Genomic DNA, 22,834 nt, shown 5'->3' on the forward strand with positions numbered 1-22,834 from the left:
ACATGGTGTCAGAAGTGAACACTAGATCCTGAACATGGCTTTAAACAGCATTCCTGCCCCTGAGGGCATGCGGATGTCAGGGGACATATCCAAAATTTGGGACAATTTCAGAGCGGAATTCAAGGACTATGAACTAGCTACAGGGTTTATTGAGAAGCCAAAAGAGGTGAGAGCGGCTGCACTGCAGCGATTAATGGGTAATGAATGGCGGCATATCTACAGTCATAATATTGTGTTGAGCGAGGAACAAACGAAGGACCCGAAAGCCATACTGGATGCGTTGTGGGACTACTTTAAGCCTGCGAAAAATGTCATCTACGAAAGGTACATGTTCGGTTGTTGCAAGCAGGAGGTGGACGAGCCTATAGACGAGGCTGCGGGAACGAGCATCAACCTGTGAATACAGGGAACTCAAAGACGAAATGATTTGTGATGGACTTGTCCTGGGCATTGACAATGAGAACACCAGGCGGTGCTTGTTGCGTGAACGTCAGCTGACTTTGTCCCAGTCTATCGAAATATGCCGACTGGCAGAAGCAACGGAACGTGTAAAAGCTATCGACAACACAGTCGGTGACACTGTGAATATGGCACAAGCACAAAGGCTGAAACGCAGGGATGGTGAAGTGAAAAACGAGCAAACGCTCAGAACTGTGAACTGCAAGTATTGTGAGGGTGGTCACAAGAAAGGCAGAGATCAGTGCCCCGCATATGGAAAGACTTGTCGATCATGTGGTGTATTGAATCATTTCACTAAGGTTTGTAGAGCCCGTCAGAGAGCCGACAGGTCCGGCAGAGTGAAGGTAATGATGGATGATGGTCAGGATGAGCAAGGGCCCTACAGCGAGGGTCAACTCTTCGCTGCTGAGGAATGCATTGACACAGTAGTCCCCAGGTCCAAGATGGTTCGTTAACCTGACGCTTAATAAAAGAAAGCAGGCCTGTCAGCTAGATACGGGAGCAACTTGTAACGTTATGAGCCGTATAACCAAAGAGAAACTGGATCCAGAAAGCCCACTGCATCCGAGCACAACAAGACTCAAATTGTATTCTGGTGCCACAATGCTTTCCTTGGGGCGATTTCACACAGAATGCACCGTAAAGAGCACCAAACACAAGCTAGTTTTTGAAGTGGTCGAAGCCGATCAAGAGCCATTACACATGTGAGCGGCTAGGACACATGAAATCTACCATCCCAGAAGAGCTTCATAGACTGATTGTGTACTCCGACATGCCTTTCACAAAGCAACAGTTAACTGACAATTTCAAGGACGTGTTTAATGACCCAGTCGAGTCAGTCCCAGGAGAGGTCCTCCTGGGACCGCATTGCACAGGTGTCGCCTGTGCAATGCGCGCCACGGGACGTGCCAGTGGCCTTGAAAGCCAGAGTAAAATACCAGTTGGATAAGTACATGAGAGACACACACATTACAAATGTCACGGAACCTACACCAGGGATCAGTATCATGGTAGTCATAGCCAAGCAAGACAAAGTAAGAATATGCCTAGACCCAAAACACCTGAATCAAGCACTGCAAAGATCGCACTACCACATGCCAACACTGGAAGACGTTCTGTATAAGCTATCCAAAGCACATCTGTTCACGCTGGTGGACGTTCGCGATGCCTTTCTACACTGCAAACTGGATAATGACAGAAGCTTAATGACAACATTCTGGACTCCATGGAGACGGATGAGATGGTGTAAACTGCCCTTTGGCGTCTCCATAGCACCAGAAATCTATCAGCGTAAGCAACACAAGCTGTTGATGGGACTCCGAGGCATAAAGCCCATAGCGGATGACACACTGGTTGTTGGCTGCGGTGACTCGGACGCAGAGGCCGAGTTAGATCACGACAGAAATCTCCGCGCTCTGATGGAGCGATGCAGAGCTGAGAAACTCTGGCTGAGCGAAAAAAAGGTGCAATTCAAACTCAAAGCAGTGCATTTTCATGGGCACATACTATCAGCAGAAGGATTACGAATTGACCCAGAAAAGACGAAAGCAGTCCTGGCAATGCAGACACTGCAGGATGTAAAAGCAGTTCAGCGTTTCATTGGATTTGTGACGTAGCTGGCTATCTTTCTCCCGCGGCTTTCAGAGGTATGCGAGCCCCTTCTCAGGCTTCTGGACAAAGAAGTAGCGTGGCATTGGCTCCCTAAACACGACGAGGCGGTTCAAGAAATACGCCAGCTAAAACGGTTTGGGCTGCTATCTGCTGCAGCAAGGACAACCTGGGGCTTTCGCCTCTCGGGCGCTTACGAGAACTGAACAAAATTATGCCCAATTTGAGAAGGAATGCTTGAGTATCGTGTTCGCATGTCAGAGGTTTCATCACTACCTGTACGGCAGAGAGACAATCACTGCTGAAACCGACCATAAACCCCTCGTGACAATTTTAAGAAGCCACTTTTGAGTGCTCCCAAACGCCTCCAAAGTATGTTGTTACAGCTTCAAAACTACAACCTCAATGTCGTGTACAAGCCTGGTCCAGAGATGAACATAAGTGATACGCTGAGCAGGGCAGCGCTCAACAAACATGCGTCCAACGAGCCTGGACCACAACAACATACTGTGAGTGCCATGGACAGCGCCGAGGCCTGGCTCTCATTCATAGACCAAGCCCTACACCTCAACATGACAGACATCAGTCTCCGTCAAATTGTAACTGAGACCAGAGCTGACGACGCATTGCAGGAGCTGGCAAAGATCGTGTTAGCTGGCTGGCCTGAGCTCAAAGAAAACGTGTCGCTCTCTGTGCGCGAGTATTGGCCATTCAGAGATGAACTGAACATTCAGAATGTTGTGCCAGTGTCTGGGGAAAGTGAATCCGCAGTCTTATGTGGTGGATGTGGATGGCACATTATACAGGCGCAACTGTGTGGATCTGCGTAGGGCTGAGCGCTCCGCCCAGTTTAATCACCAAGAGGCAGGTATGAAGGAGAGCAGTCAGGGCTCGGCGGCCAGCGACGGTGAAACAGCAATCAGAGAGGGCGATATATGGTAGGTATCCTGTTGTGACGTTGTTGGTCCCGGTTCGCGGGCAGTTGTAATGGCATATGCTAAGTAAAGAGGCACATGGACTCAGCTCCGGGTTGTTTATTACATATTGCAAACAGCATCCTCTTCATAAAAACATGCCGACCAGTGGCGCTACTAATGCGGTGGCTCTGAATCCACTCGTTGACAAGAAAGGACGAAAGAGCCATGGAAATATTTTGGATTAGGCTAATGTCACGTTGCTATAAGGGGCCGTTCACATAGTGCATTTTTTGCGCGCGCAAATTCGCTATTTCAAATGTAGGCGCGCGGCATGTGCGCTCATAATAGAAGCAGCGCGGCGCGCTCGTTTTTCCAGGCGTGCCTCTGTTCATGGTTGCACAGCAACGACAGACGCCACGTGAGAGCAAGCGCTTGTGGAAAGGAGAAAGCGGTGAGAACTGTGCTCTCCATGATGACGAGGAAGTATCAGCAAAGAATGAATTTATTTTTAGCCCTTGCATTAGCTTTACTAATAGATATATTTATGGAGATAAATAAAATAAAAAGCTGCCCTGTACAACTATGATCAGCTGTTCGGCCAAGCTTTCGATGTTGTTACGGAAAGGCCGAAGCTGATCGGTTGATTTTTGTCACATGACCTGTTGAGATGAGAAGTTGACACGTTTTCATCTCGCCGCGGCATAGCCTACATTTGAATTATACAGTAGAGATCAAAATTAGAGAACAATTAAGAAACACTTGATTATTTTCAGAAATATTGTTAATCTTCATTGCTTGAAATTTGAAGGATTATTAGCTGTGGGTATACCATTGTTCTACTAGCATTTTATTACAAAATAATCAAGGTAGTTCACCAAAAACCTTTATTTTGTGGAAAACACTGCGATCAAAATTAGAGAACAATAACCATTGCAGCACAAAAGGAAGCATTACAACTCAAATTTGAGGCTTACAGCAGTCACAATTTAGTAGGAAGTGTAGAGGCCCTTGCTTTGAATAACCTGAGCACATCTGCGGCCACAGGACATCACTAGATTCTCACACTGCTCTGGTGTGATCTTGGTCCACTCGTCTTCCAGTCTCTTCCAAAGTTCGGTAACTGTAGTGGGTTTCTTAGCCATAACTTTGTCACCAAGGATTTTCCAAAGATTTTCAATCGGGTTTAGATCAGGACTCTGGGCTGGCCATTTCATTATTTCAATTTTCTGAGTTTCAAGGTACTGCTTCACCCGTTTTGCAGTGTGACAGGGGGCATTGTCTTGCATGAAAATTGCAGGCTGATTGGGAGATGCTTGCAGGGAAGGAACCGCATGTTGCCGAAGGAGGTTCTGATAAACATTTGCATTCACCCTGCCATGCAGCTGTATAATAGGCCCAACTCCTGCTGCAGAAAACATCCCCCAAACCATGACACTTCCTCCTCCACCTCTGACTGACTTCTTTACGCACTTTGGGTTCAATCTTTCCCCAGTTTGACGCCGAACATAATGTTTCCCATCGGACCCAAATAAATTAAACTTACTTTCATCACTAAAGTGAACTTTTGACCAGTTCTCCTCTGTCCACACAACATGCTCCTCCGCAAAGGTTAGTCTAGCCTTTTGATTCTTTCTGCTGATGAGAGGCTTGGTCACTGCAGAGTGAGCTTTCAGTCCGAATCCTCTTAAACGACGAGACACTGTGTGCCGAGACAGAACCTTACCATGTTCAGCTATGAACTGCCGAGCAATTCCAGCTGCAGTGTTGAACCGATTCCCCATTGAAAGTCTCCGCATCGTCCTGTCCTCTCGTGCATTTGTCTTACGTGGACGACCAGCCTTTTTGGGGGACTTGAATGAACGAGTATCTTTGTAAAGCTTCAATATTCTAGAAATCACAGATTTTGAACGACCAATTTCTGTTGCAATAGCTGAAAGGGTCATCCCTTTGGCCTTCATCTGGACAACCTGGTGTCGTAGGGTTTCAGTCACCTTAGAGCGGCTTGCCATCTTGCAAAGTCAGTTAAAATTGGAAAGTTTGCTGCCAGTTAAATAAGGTGTGCCAGATAATTAAGGAAATTAGCACCAGGTGCCACATTATCACCAATAACTTGGAGGTATCTAAAAGAGTTCTCTAATTTTGACCAGAGTTATTTTTTAATAGTCTCCTTTAAGTTTTATATACTGTAGTTCAAAATACATTTAATTTATGAAATATGCAAAAAAACCTGCTCTTTTGCTCTTGTTTGTTTAACTTTAACTACGACTAAGCAGTGACCTTGAAATTTAGGAAATAGTATGTTGTTCTTTAATTTTGATCTCTACTGTAGATTTTGCACACGCAAAAAATGCGGTTGTATCGGGGCAGTTTTACAAGCACAGTATCAGCCTGACACCCAAATACTGGTATATAAATATCAGTATCGGTGCATCACTATTTATGTCATTAATATCAGTCCGTCAGAAAAGCAGTTCTCGGCTTATTCTTGTCTGGATAACTCTTAGCAGGTTTAAAAAGCCCTTTTAAAATTAAATATGAATGCATGAACGTTTTGGATTAAATAAAAGTACAGTCAAGTCAAATAAAACACGATATACACTTTATTATATGTTATTGTTTTCTAATTGACCCATGTAAACTACCGCTTCAAATGTGTTAGAAACATTATTTTTCTTTGAAACTAGAAGCTGCCACCATGTTTTTTTTTTTTTTTTTATAATTAAATTTCAACAGAAATAACTAATTCTAGCCTAACTAATACAAGTAAAAGTTCTCAAGCTTACTGAACACAGGTAAACAGTCTAACAGTCTATTACAGGCAAAAGGACAAATAAATATATTAATCCAAAATACAAATGAAATAAACCGTTCTTCATGTAGGTCTATATAGTATAGGCTACTATGAAAACTACAGACATTTAATAAAGTAATAAATGTAACAAATGAAACTGCATAATCTTCACTGTATGCATTAAATATGAATTATTATTATTAACATTACCCAGATAAGAGCGTGGAGTCATTCTCTCTTTTGTTAGCCTGGGTGCCAGCCTGAACCCCGCCCACAACATTTTTTGGTCGGGAAGTTCGGTCTGAACTCGATCCGTTGAGGAGTAATTATGCTCGGCTCCCAGAAGGCCGAGCCAATCAAATTGCCAGGGCGGGCTTTAATCGATGATGGACAGATGATCTGCAGTTACGTAATGACCCACGTCACCAAAGAGCGCTTGGGTTGAATTGGTTTTCAACAAAGACGACTGCAGCAGGAGAACTGAGATGTTTAGATTCTGCTATCGCGTTTGTTATAAAAGAAATCGACAGCGCATTAATCAAGTCGCGTTGCAACCGTGTTATAAAGTTGAGACAGGGCCGACAAATGCAAGAAGATTTATTTGCTTTATTGTCGAGGTCTAATCCTAAACGGAGAACTTGTTCGTATATACATACACCTTTTGTATTTCTCTCAAAAAAGCTATTCGTGCTTGTAAGTACTCCGTGAATTCTTCAATTCTTTTTACAACAACGGCAAAGATCGTTTAACACTCATTACTTTGCTACTTCTTCCAGCGTGTGTGCAGTTGAGCTCTGTTGACAGCTATGCATCGCTCAACATACGTCACTTACTGCGTTGCTCTGATTGGTTGTAGGTCTATCCAGAGGTTTTTTTTTCCTGATTCGTTTAAGACACGCCTCATAATCAAAGCCCTATGGAGCAGTATCAGACTCCCATTCTGCCTAGAATATGAGTATGACGAAGTCAGGTTACTCTTTTGTTTGATATCATGAATGACAGGTTTATTAGGCAGCTGTCACTTTAAGAGATAATGCACAGATCCAATAAACTGACAAGTCTGAGTTTACCTCACTTAAGACACTAACAGCATTTACATAAACACTCACTAAGTCAAGTCAAGTCAAGTCAAGTTTATTTATATAGCGCTTTTCACAACACAGGTTGTATCAAAGCAGCTTCACAGTAATAAATTAGAACAATACATCAATGTTTGTTTCTAGTGGAACGTCTACGTTTGGTAATGCTGATCAATAGTATCGTTGATTGATTAATTAAATTAAATATCCCCAAATATCCCCAACTGAGCAAGCCAAAGGCAACAGTGGCAAGGAACCGAAAAACTCCATCAGGTGACCTAATGGAGAAAAAAAAACCTTGGGAGAACCCAGGCTCAGTCGGGGGCCAGTTCTCCTCTGGCGTTTATGAACTAGAGGTCGGATTTAACTGTAGGATTAAAAGTATTATATGAATGCCTGGCTGAAGAGATGCGTCTTTAATCTAGTTTTAAACTGGGAGAGCGAGTCTGAGCAACGAACAGTATCCGGAAGACTATTCCAGAGTTTTGGTGCTAAATGTGAAAATGCTCTCCCTCCTTTGGTGGACCTAGATATCCTAGGTATGACCAAAAGCCTCGAATTTAGTGACCTTAAAGAGCGCGATGGATTATAGGGCGATAGAAGATCCGTTAAATAGACTGGAGCGAAGCCGTTTAGGGCTTTATAAGTCAGTAGCAATACCTTGTAATTAATACGGGACTTTATAGGTTACCAATGTAGGGATGATAAAATCGGTGTTATATGGTCATATTTTCTTGATCTAGTTAGAACTCTAGCGGCGGCATTTTGGACTAACTGTAGCTTGTTTATTGAGGATGCAGGACAACCGGCTAATAACGCATTACAGTAATCTAGTCTGGAGGTCATGAATGCATGAACTAACTTTTCTGCATCAGAAACAGATAGCATATTACGTAGCTTAGCAATGTTTCTAAGGTGGAAAAAAGCCGTTTTTGTAACACATGAAATATGATTTTCAAAATACAGGTTGCAGTCTAGTATAACACCCAGGTCTTTTACTGTAGAGGATAAAGTAACAGGACATCCTACTATGGTAAAGTTGTATTGTGAGAGGTTTTGTGGGTGGTTTTTTGAACCGATAAGTATTACCTCTGTCTTGTCTGGATTCAATAAAAGGAAATTGCGCGTCATCCAATCTTTTATATCTTTAACACACTCTGTCAATTTGGATAATTTAGCGTTTTCATCCGGCCGTGATGAAATATATATTTGAGTGTCATCAGCATAACAATGGAAACTAATTCCATGTTTCCTTATAATATTTCCAAGTGGCAGCATATATATTGAGAATAATAGAGGGCCTAACACAGATCCCTGCGGCACTCCATAGTTTACTGGAGTTATGATAGATTTTTCTCCATTTAAATAAACAAAATGGTAACGGTCAGATAAATACGATCTAAACCAGCTTAATGCTTGTCCTTGAACACCAGTATAATTTTGTAGTCGATCTAAGAGTATTGTATGATCTATAGTATCGAACGCAGCACTAAGATCAAGTAAAACTAATATTGAGATACAGCCTTGGTCAGAAGCTAAAAGTAAATCATTTGTGATTTTAACGAGCGCAGTTTCAGTGCTATGATGCGGCCTGAACCCAGACTGAAACTTTTCATAGGTGTCATTTTCTTGTAAGAAAGAGCCCAGTTGAGCGGACACAACTTTTTCTAGTATTTTAGACATAAAAGGTAGATTTGAAATGGGTCTATAATTTACTAGATTATTCGGATCTAATTGTGGTTTCTTAATGAGAGGTTTTATAACTGCCAGTTTAAATGTTTTTGGAACATAACCTAAAGATAAACACGAGTTAATAATATTGAAGAGAGGCTCTTCCACTATAGGTAACACTTCTTTCAATAGTTTAGTTGGTATAGGATCTAATAAACATGTTGTTGTTTTAGATGAAGTAAAAAGTTTATTTAACTCTTTTTGTTCTATAGTTGTAAAGCACTGTAATTGTTCTTGCGGGGTGATAATTGAGGCTGAATTATAAGGCGCGATTGAGGATTGAACGTTTACAATTGTGGTTCTGATGTTTTCTATTTTCTCAGTGAAGAACTTCATGAAATCATAACTACTAAACTGTAATGGAATATTTTGTTCAGGAGACATCTGTTTATTTGTTAGTCTCGCCACGGTGTTAAATAAGAACTTAGGATTGTTATGGTTGTTTTCTATTAGTTTGCGTAGGTGCTCAGCCCTGGCCGCTTTTAGGGCCTTTTTATAACGTGACATACTGTCTTTCCATGCGATTCTAAAGACCTCTAAGTTGGTTTGTTTCCATTTACGCTCTAAATTACGGGTTTCTCTCTTTAGAACACGCGTAGTATTGTTGTACCATGGTGCTTTACATTTCTCTCTGACCTTTTTTAATCTAATGGGTGCAACAATATCCAATGATCCAGAGAGAATGGTGCTCATAGTGCTAGTTAATTCCTCAAGTTCATCTATTTGTTTGGGTTCACTGATCAGCTGAGACAGATCCGATAAGCTGTTTGAAAAATTATCTATGGTGGATGGAAGGATTGTTCTGCCTAATCGATAACGCGGCGCAGCATGATATATTACAGGAGTACGTAATATGCAAGTTACCATGTAATGGTCAGTGACATCATCACTTTGTGGAATGATATCTATATCGGTTGGATCGGTTCCATGTGATATAATTAAATCGAGTGTATGATTAAATCGATGAGTCGGTCCGGTAATGTTTTGCTTGACCCCAAAGGAGTTTAATAAATCTGTAAACGCAGCCCCTAACGCATCATTTTGATTATCTACATGGATATTAAAGTCTCCAACAATTAATGCTTTATCGAAGTTAACTAATAGGTCTGAGAGAAAATCTGCAAACTCTTTTAGGAAATCAGCGTAAGGCCCAGGCGGTCTATATACGGTAGCCAAGGCTAGAGATAATAGGGATGTTTTTCGAACATCTAAGAGCGTAACATTTAGTACAAGTACTTCAAATGAAATAAATTTATAACCCGTTTTCTGAATAACATTGAGAAAATCTCTATAGATTGTTGCAACACCGCCGCCACGACCATTCAGACGGGGCTCGTGCTTATAGGAGTATCCTGATGGAGTAGACTCATTTAGACCGAAATAATCATTTGGTTTAAGCCAGGTTTCAGTAAGGCAAAGTACATCGAAGCTATTATCTGTGACTATTTAATTTACAAAAACTGCCTTAGGTGTGAGTGATCTAATGTTTAGAAGACCTAGCTTTAAAAATTGTTTTTGATTACCAATAGCAACATTTTCTGGTTTAATAACAATTAGATTTTTTCTAGATCCTGCAGTAGATTTATGATTTGATCTCACTAAACGAGGAATAGACACAGTTTCTATGCAATGTTCTACACTATTTATATCAGTTAAATTGGTGCAGCAGAGACTATGATTTGGACTTTTGGTTACTAGTCAAAAGGTATTTAACATTTTGGAGATGTTATCTGACAGAAGATCCGATCCGAATCTGCTTGGGTGTAAGCCATCAGCACGGTAAAGCCTAGGACGCTCCCAAAACAGATTCCAATTATTTACAAAGAACAGTTTCTGCTCATTGCACCATGACATTAACCATTCATTAAGCGCGAATAATCTACTAAACTTTTCATGACCTAGTCGGTACGTGGGAAGCGGTCCTGACACAATAATCGTTATATCAGGCGATGTGCTGCGTACCGTATCGATCAGATTCCTGAAGTCTTTCTTCAGAACCTCCGTCTGGCGCAGTCTGATGTCGTTCACTCCCGCGTGCAGGACAACAGTTCCGACGCGCTCGTTCAGAATCTCGGGAACGTGAGCAGCGATTTCAGAAACACGAGCACCAGGAAAGCAGTGACTATGCACCTTACTTTTATTTAACGTAACGTGTACGTGTCGAACGATGGAATCGCCGATGATCACAGCATCGCGTTCTGTTTCGCGAAGAGGGGAGAAGCGGTTTTGTGTGGATATCTCGAAAACCGGGAGGGTCGGAGAGAGTCTTGGTCTAGACCTGACTCGCGACTTCCGCTGCGGAAAAATCCAGGCTTCGTGATGGCATGTTGGAGCCGGAGTGAACGAGACCATGGCTGATCGCGACCTCGACGTTCGGGACCGATGTTGAGGAACGCACGGAGTAGACGAGGTCGGAGTCAGTGGGTTAGTAACATTAATCTCTGATTTGTGTGCCTCGGCACGTGATGTTTCAAGAGCTAACCGCCGGTCTATCAGCTCGGCTTTTCTTACTAAAAGGTCGTGGATCTGTATCTCAACAGCTTCCAGCTCAGACTGCACCGCGTGCAGCTCAAATGTGTCCTCACCTGCACCAAAAGGTAGGCTACTTACATTTGATATATTCGCCATTTTAGCAGATGGACAGTAAGTTAAGTTAGCAACGACGCTACCAGTGGTGCTATCAATATTAATACTAATTTATGGCTTAAGTCTTGGATATAATCCGTCTTTTCAGTGGTACGGGTGTAGAGTAGACGCACGATAGGCGAAAAAATGTTTGTTTGTAAGTGAGTGCGGAGAAGACGCGTTCAGCCGTGATCCACGGACGTAACCTATAAGAGTATCCAGCGTTGGATCACTAGGCTTGAGACGCGTCTGCTCAACAATCCGCGTTATAACTATGAGGTGAGGAAATGTAGAAAATGTTCGTTGTAAGTGAGTTTAAAGAGAAATCAAGAATTATAAATCAATCGATGGAGCTCCAAAGACAACAACGCGCTCAGACGCGACTAAGACAGGCATTTTGACATAAGAGTGTAGAAGCACAATAAGACACGAAAGAGACATTAATCCAGCATTTGCGCTCTGACTGATCGCTTTCTGTGAGCGCTTGTGTCGCACAGAAACTCTCTCAGCTTATACCATAGACTGTAAAAAAATATGGACGTAGTGTCCGTGACGTCACCCGTAGGTTTCTGAAGAGCATTTTTGAAGCCTAAAGTGGGCGGAGCCGGCCGTCGCCATCTTGGCCTTGCATCACTCCCGGATAACAGAAAATGGGCAAAGAGGCGGGCGTGAGTGGAGCTGAGGAGCCTGGCTATGTGAAATCACCTAGCTCGACGTGATCGAGTTAGCTCAGGCTGGGAGGTAATGCTATAACGCTATGCTACTGACAGTACCAAGTCTGCGACTGCACAGGGCCTCGCGCTAAAGTGACAGTTGATGATGTAAAGCCAATTAAAAGTTCCTGTTTTTACTTATAATCAGGGCTTGACATTAACACCCGCCAACCCGCCAAATGCGGGTGGATTTTGCTCGTGGCGGGTAACGCAGTCACTCCAACTAGCCACTTCGGTGTGTTGAATAATTGTAGTCTTTTCAAAAGGCATCTGAAATAAGTGTGACACTACGACACTACAACTCCCATAGGGCTGTCAACGAATATTCTAAAATCAAATATATATTCTAATAGTTTTAAAAAACAGAATTTCGAAGGTGAAAAATCTGAAAATTAATATTCGAATGTGGAAAAACGCCCGCGGTAGCAGAGGCGCGGCTGTCTGCTTTGCGAGCATGTTTGCGAGTGGGCGTGCTGCCTGAGGGATCAGGTCATTTTATTTAACGTTAAACAGAAACATTACTAAAGTGTAGGCTACTGTACTGACTGAATAGATATTGCATGAATAAGGTAGGTTAGATACAGCAGTTTCATGCACTGCAGGCTTCCACTGGTTTGATTATTTACCGTTTCATGTCAAGGAAAAGTTCCATGTTTACCACAGCACAGCTCGCTCGGAGCGTTCAATGTCGGTTCTATATAGCCTACTGTAAAATTTCAATTAATGTTAATAATATTTGTTTCAATCACTGAATGAAGCCTGCTATATAAGAGTCGATCGCGACTTTAAATTGCTTGCACGAAACTCTTGATCAGCACTCAACATTTGCTTATTGTTGTTTTTCATTTAAACTGTTATGCACAGAGCGCGTGACACCTCAGTCGCGCCGCAAGACCTCCAGACGCGCGTAAACGCGTCTTTACACTCACGCCAGACGCTCCATCCGCGATTGGTGTGAACGCAGCATGAGGGTGAGGGCGAGAGAGAGAAAGAGTGCCTGCGAGTGAGCGAGCGAGAGTGAGTGAGGTCTGCGGTCTTGGCCATTAGTTGATTTACTTGTTTTCGTGTAGATAATACGTTGTCAAATATGTTTAAACTTAAATAAACTACCTATACAAGTAGTTATGTCTCTTTGTATTAATTTGTCCTGTTATTGACGTAATGCGCGTCACTGACAAAATGCGCAACCAGATGTTCGAATAGTTCGAATATAAGCTATGTGTTTTTTTTAGAGGGAATATTCTAAGGTAATTTTTGAGCAATTTTGACAGCCCTAATGAGTATTGTCGCTAGTGACCGACAACACAGAATCGAAGAGACAGCTAGCTGCCCTGCTGGAGTTAAAGGAGAACTCCGGTGAATTTTAACATTGAGCTCATTTTTTTGTAAATTTGGAGTGCTGTCAATACAGAGAAAACAATGACAAAAATCGGTATTGCCTACACCGAGTTATTCTATTTTTAAAATTTGCACCCTGTTGACTTCAATTGATTTGGGTGTGTACAGTGGTTTTACATTTAAAAGGGTTGTAAATCTAGTTCAAGTAAATTTTAGCACGCCATAGTCAACTTTTATCAGGTAATTTCACAACAACAAAAATGTGGCTAGTAAAAATGCTGTGTGGCTAGTAACTTTGGAAAACCACTAGCCACATTGGCTAGTGAGCAAAAAAGTTAATGTCAAGCCCTGCTTATAATAGTTAAAAGACATGGCTACAAGTGAGACTGTGTATCGTGATTCTGTACTATTCTGCTATTTGAAAATGTATTATGCAGTAACTTAATATTACTCTGAGAGAGTGTGTGACAGTGATTTATGTGCATAACGTTACATGTCAGTCACTCTTTTTTATAGTCTATGGTCCGTCAGCGCGGCATCGCTCGTCAAGTTTGTCGAGAGCCTTTTCAGTCCATTTTAAAACCTGATTTTAGCCGCCTCTCAAATGGGTTAAACCATAGATATATTGCCTATGAAGTTCAAGTAAATGCGCTAGAAAATCCGCGCTCATTCATGGATGTGCATTTATAGCATGGACGGAGAAAGCGCCGACGCCTGCATGATTTCATCTGACGGTACATAAGCATATTATAATCCATCTGTTCCATGAGAGCAGAACGAATGAGCCTTTATTGACGTTTATTAAATCTGAAAACTCCAAAAAGCAACGAAATTGTCAGACATCCATTAGTGCATGTTCACAGAGGAAAACAACTGAAATACAGCGCTGGTTGTTCTCTCGAACGATACTCGACGACAACGACGGAATCCTAAGCCGTGGGCGAAGTAATGGGTGTATTAAATTGTATGAAATAATCCCGAAAAAAAGCACAAAACACGGCAGAGATGGCAAGTTCAGCAGCAACATTTGCTGAGGTGAAGTGACGGCTACCCAGCAAACACATTTACGTTGTGGCAACGTCTCTGGCACGTTGCATTTCTGCTATGGCAACGTCGCTGTCTACGTGCTCGCAACATTGTAACAACGTAGAAATGTAAGACGTGACAGGGCTGTAGCAACGTTGTTGCGCGACATTCAGCAACTGAGAGACGACGTTCTGACAATATTTTTATATGGTGCATTTTGTTAGATAATTATATAGCCTACTTTTTATCGATTATTGCTTATCTATATTATTATTTAATGGGGCTATCAACACCTGCAAGTGTAGCCTACACTTTGAAGAGTAAGGTTTCGTTAATTCAACTTTATTAAAACTGCATATAATCAAATTGCACTTCCAAAAGTCATACATTTGTGAAAAAATAAATAAACGAATATACAAATTTATTTTAAGTATAAAAAATAAAACATAAAAAGCAAAGGCAGATCAGAACATTTAATGAACAAAACCGGGTCTGAATGGCAGACAGTAGCGAAAGCCGGTGTCACCGGGGAAACAAACATCCACAAATCCAGAGGAGAAAATAAACGAATGAGACTAAATAGCGGAAAAATGAAACGAAAAACTAAACAGTGCGAGCGATGCTACATTAATCACATTAGAAATTAAAGTTGTAGGTTGGGTTTGATTGCTGAGGTAACTTAGGATAAACGCAATACTCACGTATCCTTGCTCGATGATGAATGAGAACACAATGAGCCGAGCCCAACAACAGGTGGTTGGGATTTAAAAGTCTGATTTTCCCGCTTCAGGGCAGTGACGAGTACATTATGTAGTCCAGTGGTTGTCCTGACACCCTAGGCACAACCTTAAGCAATGGCCCTGAACGGTGGTTAAATGTCAACATTGTGACAACGCTGTAACAACCTTCACCACACAACGTATTTATAGCAACCTTTTGGCCATGTTGTTAAAACGTTGTTAGAAGGTTGGCTACGTTGTGCCAACGTTCTGTGTTTGCTGGGTAGTAACAACAGACAAACGGCTAGCATTGACATCAGCGGCAATCCACCTGTCACTCAAGTGGCCACACCCTTAATTATGCAGAACTTTAAATATTAATCAACTAAACGGATGAGTTATAAAATAATTCACCCCCCTCACAGTTGTTATGAAGGGCAAAATTAGCTGTATGGACCAAAGCCACAGAGAGAACCAGGCTGTAAACATGTGTTTTTCTGCTGTAAAGTTGGTAATTTTAACATGGGGGAGATACAGATTTGACTCACTTGTGCAGCCAGCCTCAAGCGGCCAGTCGATGAATTGCAGTTTAACTCACTTCCGTGTTGGTTTCAAGAGAGAGGTGGGGAGGTTGCCGCTTGGCTTATACCTAAACAGGCAAGACTTAAAAACACATGCGAATGATTGAATTCCGTGACAATGCAGTTTTGACCCGATCTGGCCAATAATTCCATCAACCAGGGCCGGCCCGCGGGCGATCTTTTTTCTCCCAGGGTGGTAGGGGAAGACTCATGAATATTAATTAGGAAAGTCATCCCTGATTGGCCCGACGACCTACCCCTAACCCCACCCCTAAACCTACCCGCCACTGGGGGTCTGACGATCTACTCCTAGCCCCGCCCTAAACCTACCCGTCACTGGGGTTAAGACCAATCAGGGATGACTTTCCTAATTAATATTCATGAGTCTTCCCCTACCTTCCTGGGAAAAAAGGCAAATGCTAGGGGCGCCACTCATCCATAGGGGCGCCAGAATGAGTGAACGAGTGATTTTTTTTTTTAATAATACTATTTTAAAACCATTAATTCGAAGTACTACCAAATAAAGCAAAAAAAAAGTCCGGCTCATCAATCGTCCCCCGCCCATCGAGTGCTTGAAGTGCGTCAGAAACAGAGCGCGCGCGCGATCAGTTGTTGGTAATTTGTTGTGTAGCGTGCGCGACGCCGCATCCAATGTAGACAGCACTGCTTTTGTTAACACACAGCTCGCAGAAACGGCCCTGGCAGCAGCTCGCGCCAGTTCTAGACACGGTGAAAGTTTCCTGATTGTGACGGATGGCCGAATTTACATGACACATTATAAATGAGCATTATAGTCTGCGATAGATACAGTGCCAAAAAGAAGAGAAGAGGATAAAAGGGGATAAAGACAGAGGTAAAGTGATGTAATGAATGAACAATTTATTGCATAGGAGTAAGATACTATAATTTCATGGCAGTTATTTTTACCTTAAACTTAATGTTAGCAGTTGTTCTGAGTTCTGAGTCCCAAGAAAGACTGTGTGATTTTGTAACAATCATGTCAGTTTTAAGTTTAAAATTTTTATAATTTATTATACTTTAAATGATCATTTATTTCTGTGATGCAAAGCTGAATTTTCAGGATCATTACTCCAGTCTTCAGTGTCACATGTGACATCCGGTCTATCACATGATCCTTCAGAAATCATTCTAATATTCTGATGTATTACGAGTAGGGCTGTCAATCGATTAAAATTTTTAATCGCGATTAATCGCATGGTTGTCATGAGTTAACTCGCGATTAATCGCATTTAATCGCACATTTTTTATTTGTTCTAAATATACCTTAAATTAATACTTTTCAAGTTTGTAATACTCTAATCAACGTGGGCATTGATAAATATAGATGCTTTATGCAAATGTATGTTTATTATTGAAACCATAGTCAATATAGCATGAAGACGAGACATGTTTCAAAGGTCATAGATGTTTTTCAAAGAACTTGTTCATGTCTATTAGACACATGTAGAAAGAAAAAAAGAAATACCAGGTTCCCATTACTTCTCTTTCTTTGCACTGAGCAATTTACTAACACAAACATGTTTAGATTTTTGCATGCGGGTAAGCTCTTCTGAAAATACTAAATGTACATTTAGCATTTATTATTACATTGTAGTTTGTCTCTCTCTGTGCCCATTTTGATGAAGCTAAATTCTCAATACATTCTCAATAAAACGTATATTTTACTGTTTCTGTTGTCAAACAACGGAATGAATTTGAAATGGTGACTGAAACGCGACCCATTAAGACATAACCAGCTCTCCCTTCCAAGACGTTAATCTGCACAAAAATTCTGATAATCGAGCCGTCGTCTGGTGAAATCAAATACACATAAGCTAAAGACAATATCCGTGCTCTGATTTCGGATATATTTGTAAAATTAGAGAAGCAACATAATATCTGTGTTTAACTGAATTAAAGCGCTGCTCCTCCGCGTGAGACGCAGAGAGAGAGAGAGAGAGAGAGAGCGAGAGAGAGAGAGAGGCGCGCGCGCGTGCTGGGAGAGCAGTACCGGCGGTACCGGTATATTCTCAGAAACTAAATAAGGTTTGGGCGCTTTGTTGAAGGGAAAAAAATCGCTAAAGGGGTCTGCAATGTGGCTAAGTTGCCAACACTGTGTATCTGCATTTCTCCAACTAGGTTTTGGGCCACGGGTCAAACAGAAAATACGCGCTGCGTTAATCGTCCGTTAAAAAAATTAGTGCCGTTAATATGATTTTGCGTTAACGCGATATTAACGCGCTAAATTTGACAGCCCTAATTATGAGTGTTGGAAACAGTTCTGCTGCCTGATATATTTGATGAATAAAATGTTAAAAAGAACTGCATTTATTAAAAATAAATAAAAAATATTTTCTAATTATATAAATCATCTTTACGATCACTTTTTATCAATTTAACACATCCTTGCTGAATAAAAGTATTGATTTATTTCAAAAAAAGAAAGAACAAAATTACTGACCTCAAATTACTGACCAGTAGTGGATATTGTTGTTACAAAAGATTTATATTTTTAAAACATTTTCTTCTTCTTCTTCTTTTTTTTTTACTTTTTATTCATCAAAGTATCCTAAAAAGTATCACAGGTTATGAAAAAAATATTAGGCAGCAGAACTGTTTCCGACTTTGATAATGAATCATCATATTAGAATGATTTCTGAAGGATCATGTGATAGACCGGATGTCACATGTGACACTGAAGACTGGAGTAATGATCCTGAAAATTCAGCTTTGCATCACAGAAATAAATGATCATTTAAAGTATAATAAATTGAAAAAAAAATATTTTAAATTGTAATAATATATCACAATATTATTATTTTTTCTGTACTTTTGATCAAATAAATGCAGGCTTGATGAGCAGAAGAAATTTCTTCCAAAAACATTAAAAATAGTAATGTTCCCAAACTTTTGGCCTGTACTGTATATGGCATTTTTAAAATGTATTTGCCAAATTAGTAATGATATTTATTTACAGGTTTATTCAAAATAGCAAAGTTCACATTAAATCTGTATTGTAAAACGTGTTATAAAAGATAATGGGGACTTGACTTGAATGCTATGTAATGCTCTTGGTATTTGTGTTTAGGCTGTAATGTGTGTGTGTGTGTGTGTGTGTGTGTGTGTGTGTGTGTGTGTGTGTGTGTGTGTATGTATGCATATATATATATATTATCACCACACCAGGTAAAATCTTGCCTAGGGGCAGCAAATTGGTCAGGGCCGGCCCTGCCGTCAACTGTCCCGATATTTCACAGAATCGCTGGACCCGGAACATTTTTCGAGTCCCAAATGATCGAGTCCGAGTTCCGAGTACCCAACTCTACTAACATTACAACCCCAAGTTTTGTTAATGATTTTTTATACTATAGCCTAAAATAAGGAAATAGTAAATAAAGTGTTTCTCACCAGAATGTTGGCGTTAGAAAGCATGTCGCCTTCACTCGTTGGTTAGTATTGGCACTGGCACTGGCACTGGCGCACGCACACACACACACACACACACACACACACTCACCACTGGTCGCCAATTAAGAGTTTATGAACCCCGAATATTTTTAGTAAAGCCCCGCATATTTTGTTACCTTGTCTTTCTCATTGAGCACAAAACAATTAATCAGAAAAACAAATGTGAAAAATATTACAGCTGCCGCGATTACCCAATCATAAAAAGTGCATATTACAGTTTTATTTATGTTTCCCTTTGCATTAAAGGTACTAACAACGTGCTTTTGCAGCGTTGAGCATTGTAGCCAATCACAGACATGTCTGATGAACGCATCGGCCAATCAGAGCCTTTTAAATGAGTCGCCGTGCTGAAGATGTGTTTTGCGCGAGCTCACCGAGTTCTACACTTTCGCAAGATTCCGTACCCTCTGATTGCGAGCTACACGTGGTGATGTGATCAGCCATTATGGGGTTAATTCCCAAATATGGCGTTTCCGCGAGTATAAAAGGAGATGCGACGGAGCTACTGGACATCTGGGCGAGCGTTTATTCCGTTTCCGGGAAGTGACGTCATTTTCGGGGCGCCGGTTTCGGTTCAGGAGTGCGGCAGAGGAGATTAGCAGACACGAGAGGCAAACAGATTTCGCTACGAGTTTTTATTAGCACGTTGAGTGCATTGAGCACCGCGAGTCATTTACCACAGGTATGTGATATTCTCTTATGCCTAAGCTAACGATTAAAGTGGGAGGATCATCTCCTTAACTTAATGTTATATTTTAACAGCGATACAAGCGTGGAGGTGTTGCAGCAGTCTTGGCAGCCTTTGAAGGCTCGGCAGACGCTGTCGGCTCACGCTACTTACTGACTGTTTATCTACGTGTGACACTAAACGACCCTGAAGTGGATGGGATGGCGTTTCATGTATAAATGTGACTGTTTCCATCCGGTCGTGGACTGTATTCAAGCTGATCGAAGCACGCGTCGAACGTACAGCCTGCTAGGACACTTCTAAAATTGATCCTTAATGTGACAGTACTCCTCGACTGTTGAACTGAGGCTGGGGGAAGTAATTGCACACTGACAAATTCTGTCACCCTTGTATTTATACAGTATATATATGTGTGTGTGTAATTCGAATTCTGCATTCATTATTGTGTGATGAACTGATTTACTGTTTGTGACATTGTCGTCCATTTCTCTGTCAGGAAGTGTGTGGAGTGGTCTAGAATCTCCCGCTATCGTGCTGAGCACGGTCATTATAGAGAAACTGGCCTGTTTGGCCGTGCGTGTGATTTGTATATGCTTCTTTGACAACCTTGATGTGAGTGCATGTTTCGTGTATCGTTTTTTTTGTATTGAATATTCTTTGTCTTTTTCCTTCAGAATCTGGGGCCATCCGTGGTTCCTGAAGTCTTCTGGGTGTGGTGGTGGTTTGATTGACAGTCTGCAGTGTTCACAGTGAGTGTAGTGTTGTGAGAGAGCACGAGTGGTTGCAGTGTTGATCTGATAGCCAGGACAAATTCCCCAGGTTCTGAAGTGGTGTGTGTGTGTAATGTGTGACGTGTCTGGTTTTAAGATTCTTTATTAAAAAGTGTGTTTACAGGGTTTCCGCGGAGTCATAAAAAGTCATAAAACGTCTTAAATTTAATAATAAGAATTTTAGGCCATAAAAAGTCATAAAAACGTCCGGATTTTCCATACAAGGTCATAAATTTAATTTAGCCACGTCATAAATTGATATGCTCATTCATTCGTTGGTTCTACCATTGCCTTTTCCTCTTGAAAATGCGCTGGCGGCATAATGTTAAATGCACAGGTTAAATGCGCCAAAAGCGGAACGCTCATTTGAAACGCGCGCCACACGGACCATTTACCCGCTCGGCTCCAAGTCCAAACGGCAGCGCAGCGCGAGCTCAATAGAGCAGACGCGTTTACTCTGATCGGTCTCGGTCACAAGATCCAGTGAGAAGAGCTTGAATTCAGCGAGGAACACAAGTGTCTCAGTGATTTAAACCAGTTTAAAGGCAGATGAAACCGCGCTGACCAACAGGAGAAACTCTGCACAACGATACAGTCAGAAGGCTTTTCCGTCTACAATCTCCAATCATTTATCATGGATATACTGTAACGTTAGCCTACAGTAGTAAAATTAACTGCACCATGTGGGATATACATATTGAATTTTATTATATTATTAGTGCTGATAATGTATTAAAGGACTAATGGAATATTTACAGTATTTAATAATGTATTTAGGCTACTGTTTTTCATACATTTCCTGAAGATACGTGCCATCAAAGTTAGGCAACACAAACCTGTTTCAAGACTTGACCCCTATAGCACATGCAGAAACTAAGTAATTATTTTCCCAATAAAGATATTTATTTTGTTAAGGACAAATGTTTGAATGTCCTACCTCAGATTTGTGAAATGTTCACCTGTTTTAGCAAGTGTTTGTCATTATATTTTCTGACAGTAAAGAGTAAAGTTAGTTTAAAACCACAATTAATGCTCTGGTTTCTACAACTTTCACTTAGAAGCAACAGTCTGCCTTTAAACTTGAAAGAAATAAAGATTTGACATTTATCGTGATAATTATCGCTATTGACTAATATAAAACAATTATCGTGATAATTGTTTTTGGCCATATTGCCCAGCCCTAACTGAAATCTCCTGGTCTATCAAAATGGGAAAGTGTACATTTAACGAGCCATGGCTCAAAGATGGTGTGTTTAGTTTGCTCAAGCCCGTTGCAAATAATCAGTATCAAGCATATTGCACACTGCAAGAAGGCGTTGGAGCTGTCTTTAGGCATTTAAATAATACATCTTGTTACTTTCAATGAAAGTCAATTAAAAAAAATGTTGAAAGGAATTTTAATGAATTTTTCGTAATTCGTGTAGGTCATAAATTTCAATCATAATGGTCATAAAAAGGTCTTAAAAAGTCTTAAATTTGACTGACCAAACCCTGCAGAAACCCTGGTTTAGTAAATTATGCTTTTCTAATAAACTGTTTGTACTTTCACCATTGTCTGGTATCTGACTCGGCCATTGCGTATCTGTGTGCTTTATATACTCAAACTATTTCTGGGTTCCCGGATTACATCTGGGTGGCGTAGTCGGAATTCACCTAAAGTCCTAAATTGCCACATACAGAAGGGGCCTACCCTACACCAAAGAACTTTATAACACAATACTTGCTTGCTGGGCTGTTAATAAATGTATACTTGTTTAGGTATTTTGCCTCCCGAGTCTTTCTGGTAGAAATTAATCAACACTGAACTTAAGTTAGACAATGACACTATTTTCTTCTAGAGCTGCTGTACAGACTAACTTTGTTGCAGTATTTTCCTGTTAACTCTGTAAAGCTGCTTTGAAACAATCTGTATTGTAAATAAGCATTTTAGAAATAAAGGCGACTTGAAATAATGTCAGATAAATACCTTCACTAAGTTTAGTGTTTTGTTCTTCCCTTATATTTTAAAATATTAAAAAAATATACAAATATTTTCCTCATAATTTGATGGTTGAAGCAAACTTGTAGGGTCATTAAACCTCTGCACATCACTTTTGGCCACTACTGTGTGTGTGGTCAGTGCCACAATATTGCTGTGGACTGAAGGGCCCCGAGTCATCACCGGTGCGCTGCTGCATTTTCCAGTCACCAAAAATATAATTATTACTTTCATTTTCAATTTCCTTTTATTGATGTAAAATTTCTTAAAGGTAAGTTACAAAAAGAATACCTTGATGCTTAAACTTTTTTTATCATTTGATCAACTCCGTCATCATTTAACT

At 40.9% G+C, this 22,834-nt stretch overlaps 1 protein-coding gene and 1 long non-coding RNA gene across 4 annotated transcripts in view; one reads left to right on the forward strand and one right to left on the reverse strand.

Moving 5' to 3' along the window:
• The window catches only part of gtf2a1l (general transcription factor IIA, 1-like), a 49,241-nt gene extending 29,789 nt beyond the window's left edge, over nucleotides 1-19,452 (reverse strand). For 2 of the 3 annotated variants that reach the window (XR_014029100.1, XM_081351533.1), the window contains exon 1: nucleotides 18,996-19,102. Coding sequence is in view for 2 of the 3 variants with exons in the window: in XM_081351533.1 (XP_081207659.1) it covers nucleotides 18,996-19,019 (24 nt within the window). In the remaining variant the exon portion in view is untranslated. Of the gene's footprint in view, nucleotides 1-18,995 lie in introns of all 3 variants that reach the window. The other variant, XM_081351532.1, reaches the window with a different exon arrangement.
• A 111-nt stretch (nucleotides 19,453-19,563) lies between these two features.
• Nucleotides 19,564-22,483, forward strand: LOC308682066. Its single transcript, XR_014029101.1, has 3 exons — nucleotides 19,564-19,737; nucleotides 19,818-21,037; nucleotides 21,581-22,483. It is a non-coding gene; the product is annotated as an uncharacterized lncRNA (long non-coding RNA).
• Nucleotides 22,484-22,834: the final 351 nt, after the last annotated feature.

Source organism: Scardinius erythrophthalmus (genome assembly GCF_964197995.2).
Source record: "Scardinius erythrophthalmus genome assembly, chromosome: 21".
Taxonomy (NCBI): domain Eukaryota; kingdom Metazoa; phylum Chordata; class Actinopteri; order Cypriniformes; family Leuciscidae; genus Scardinius; species Scardinius erythrophthalmus.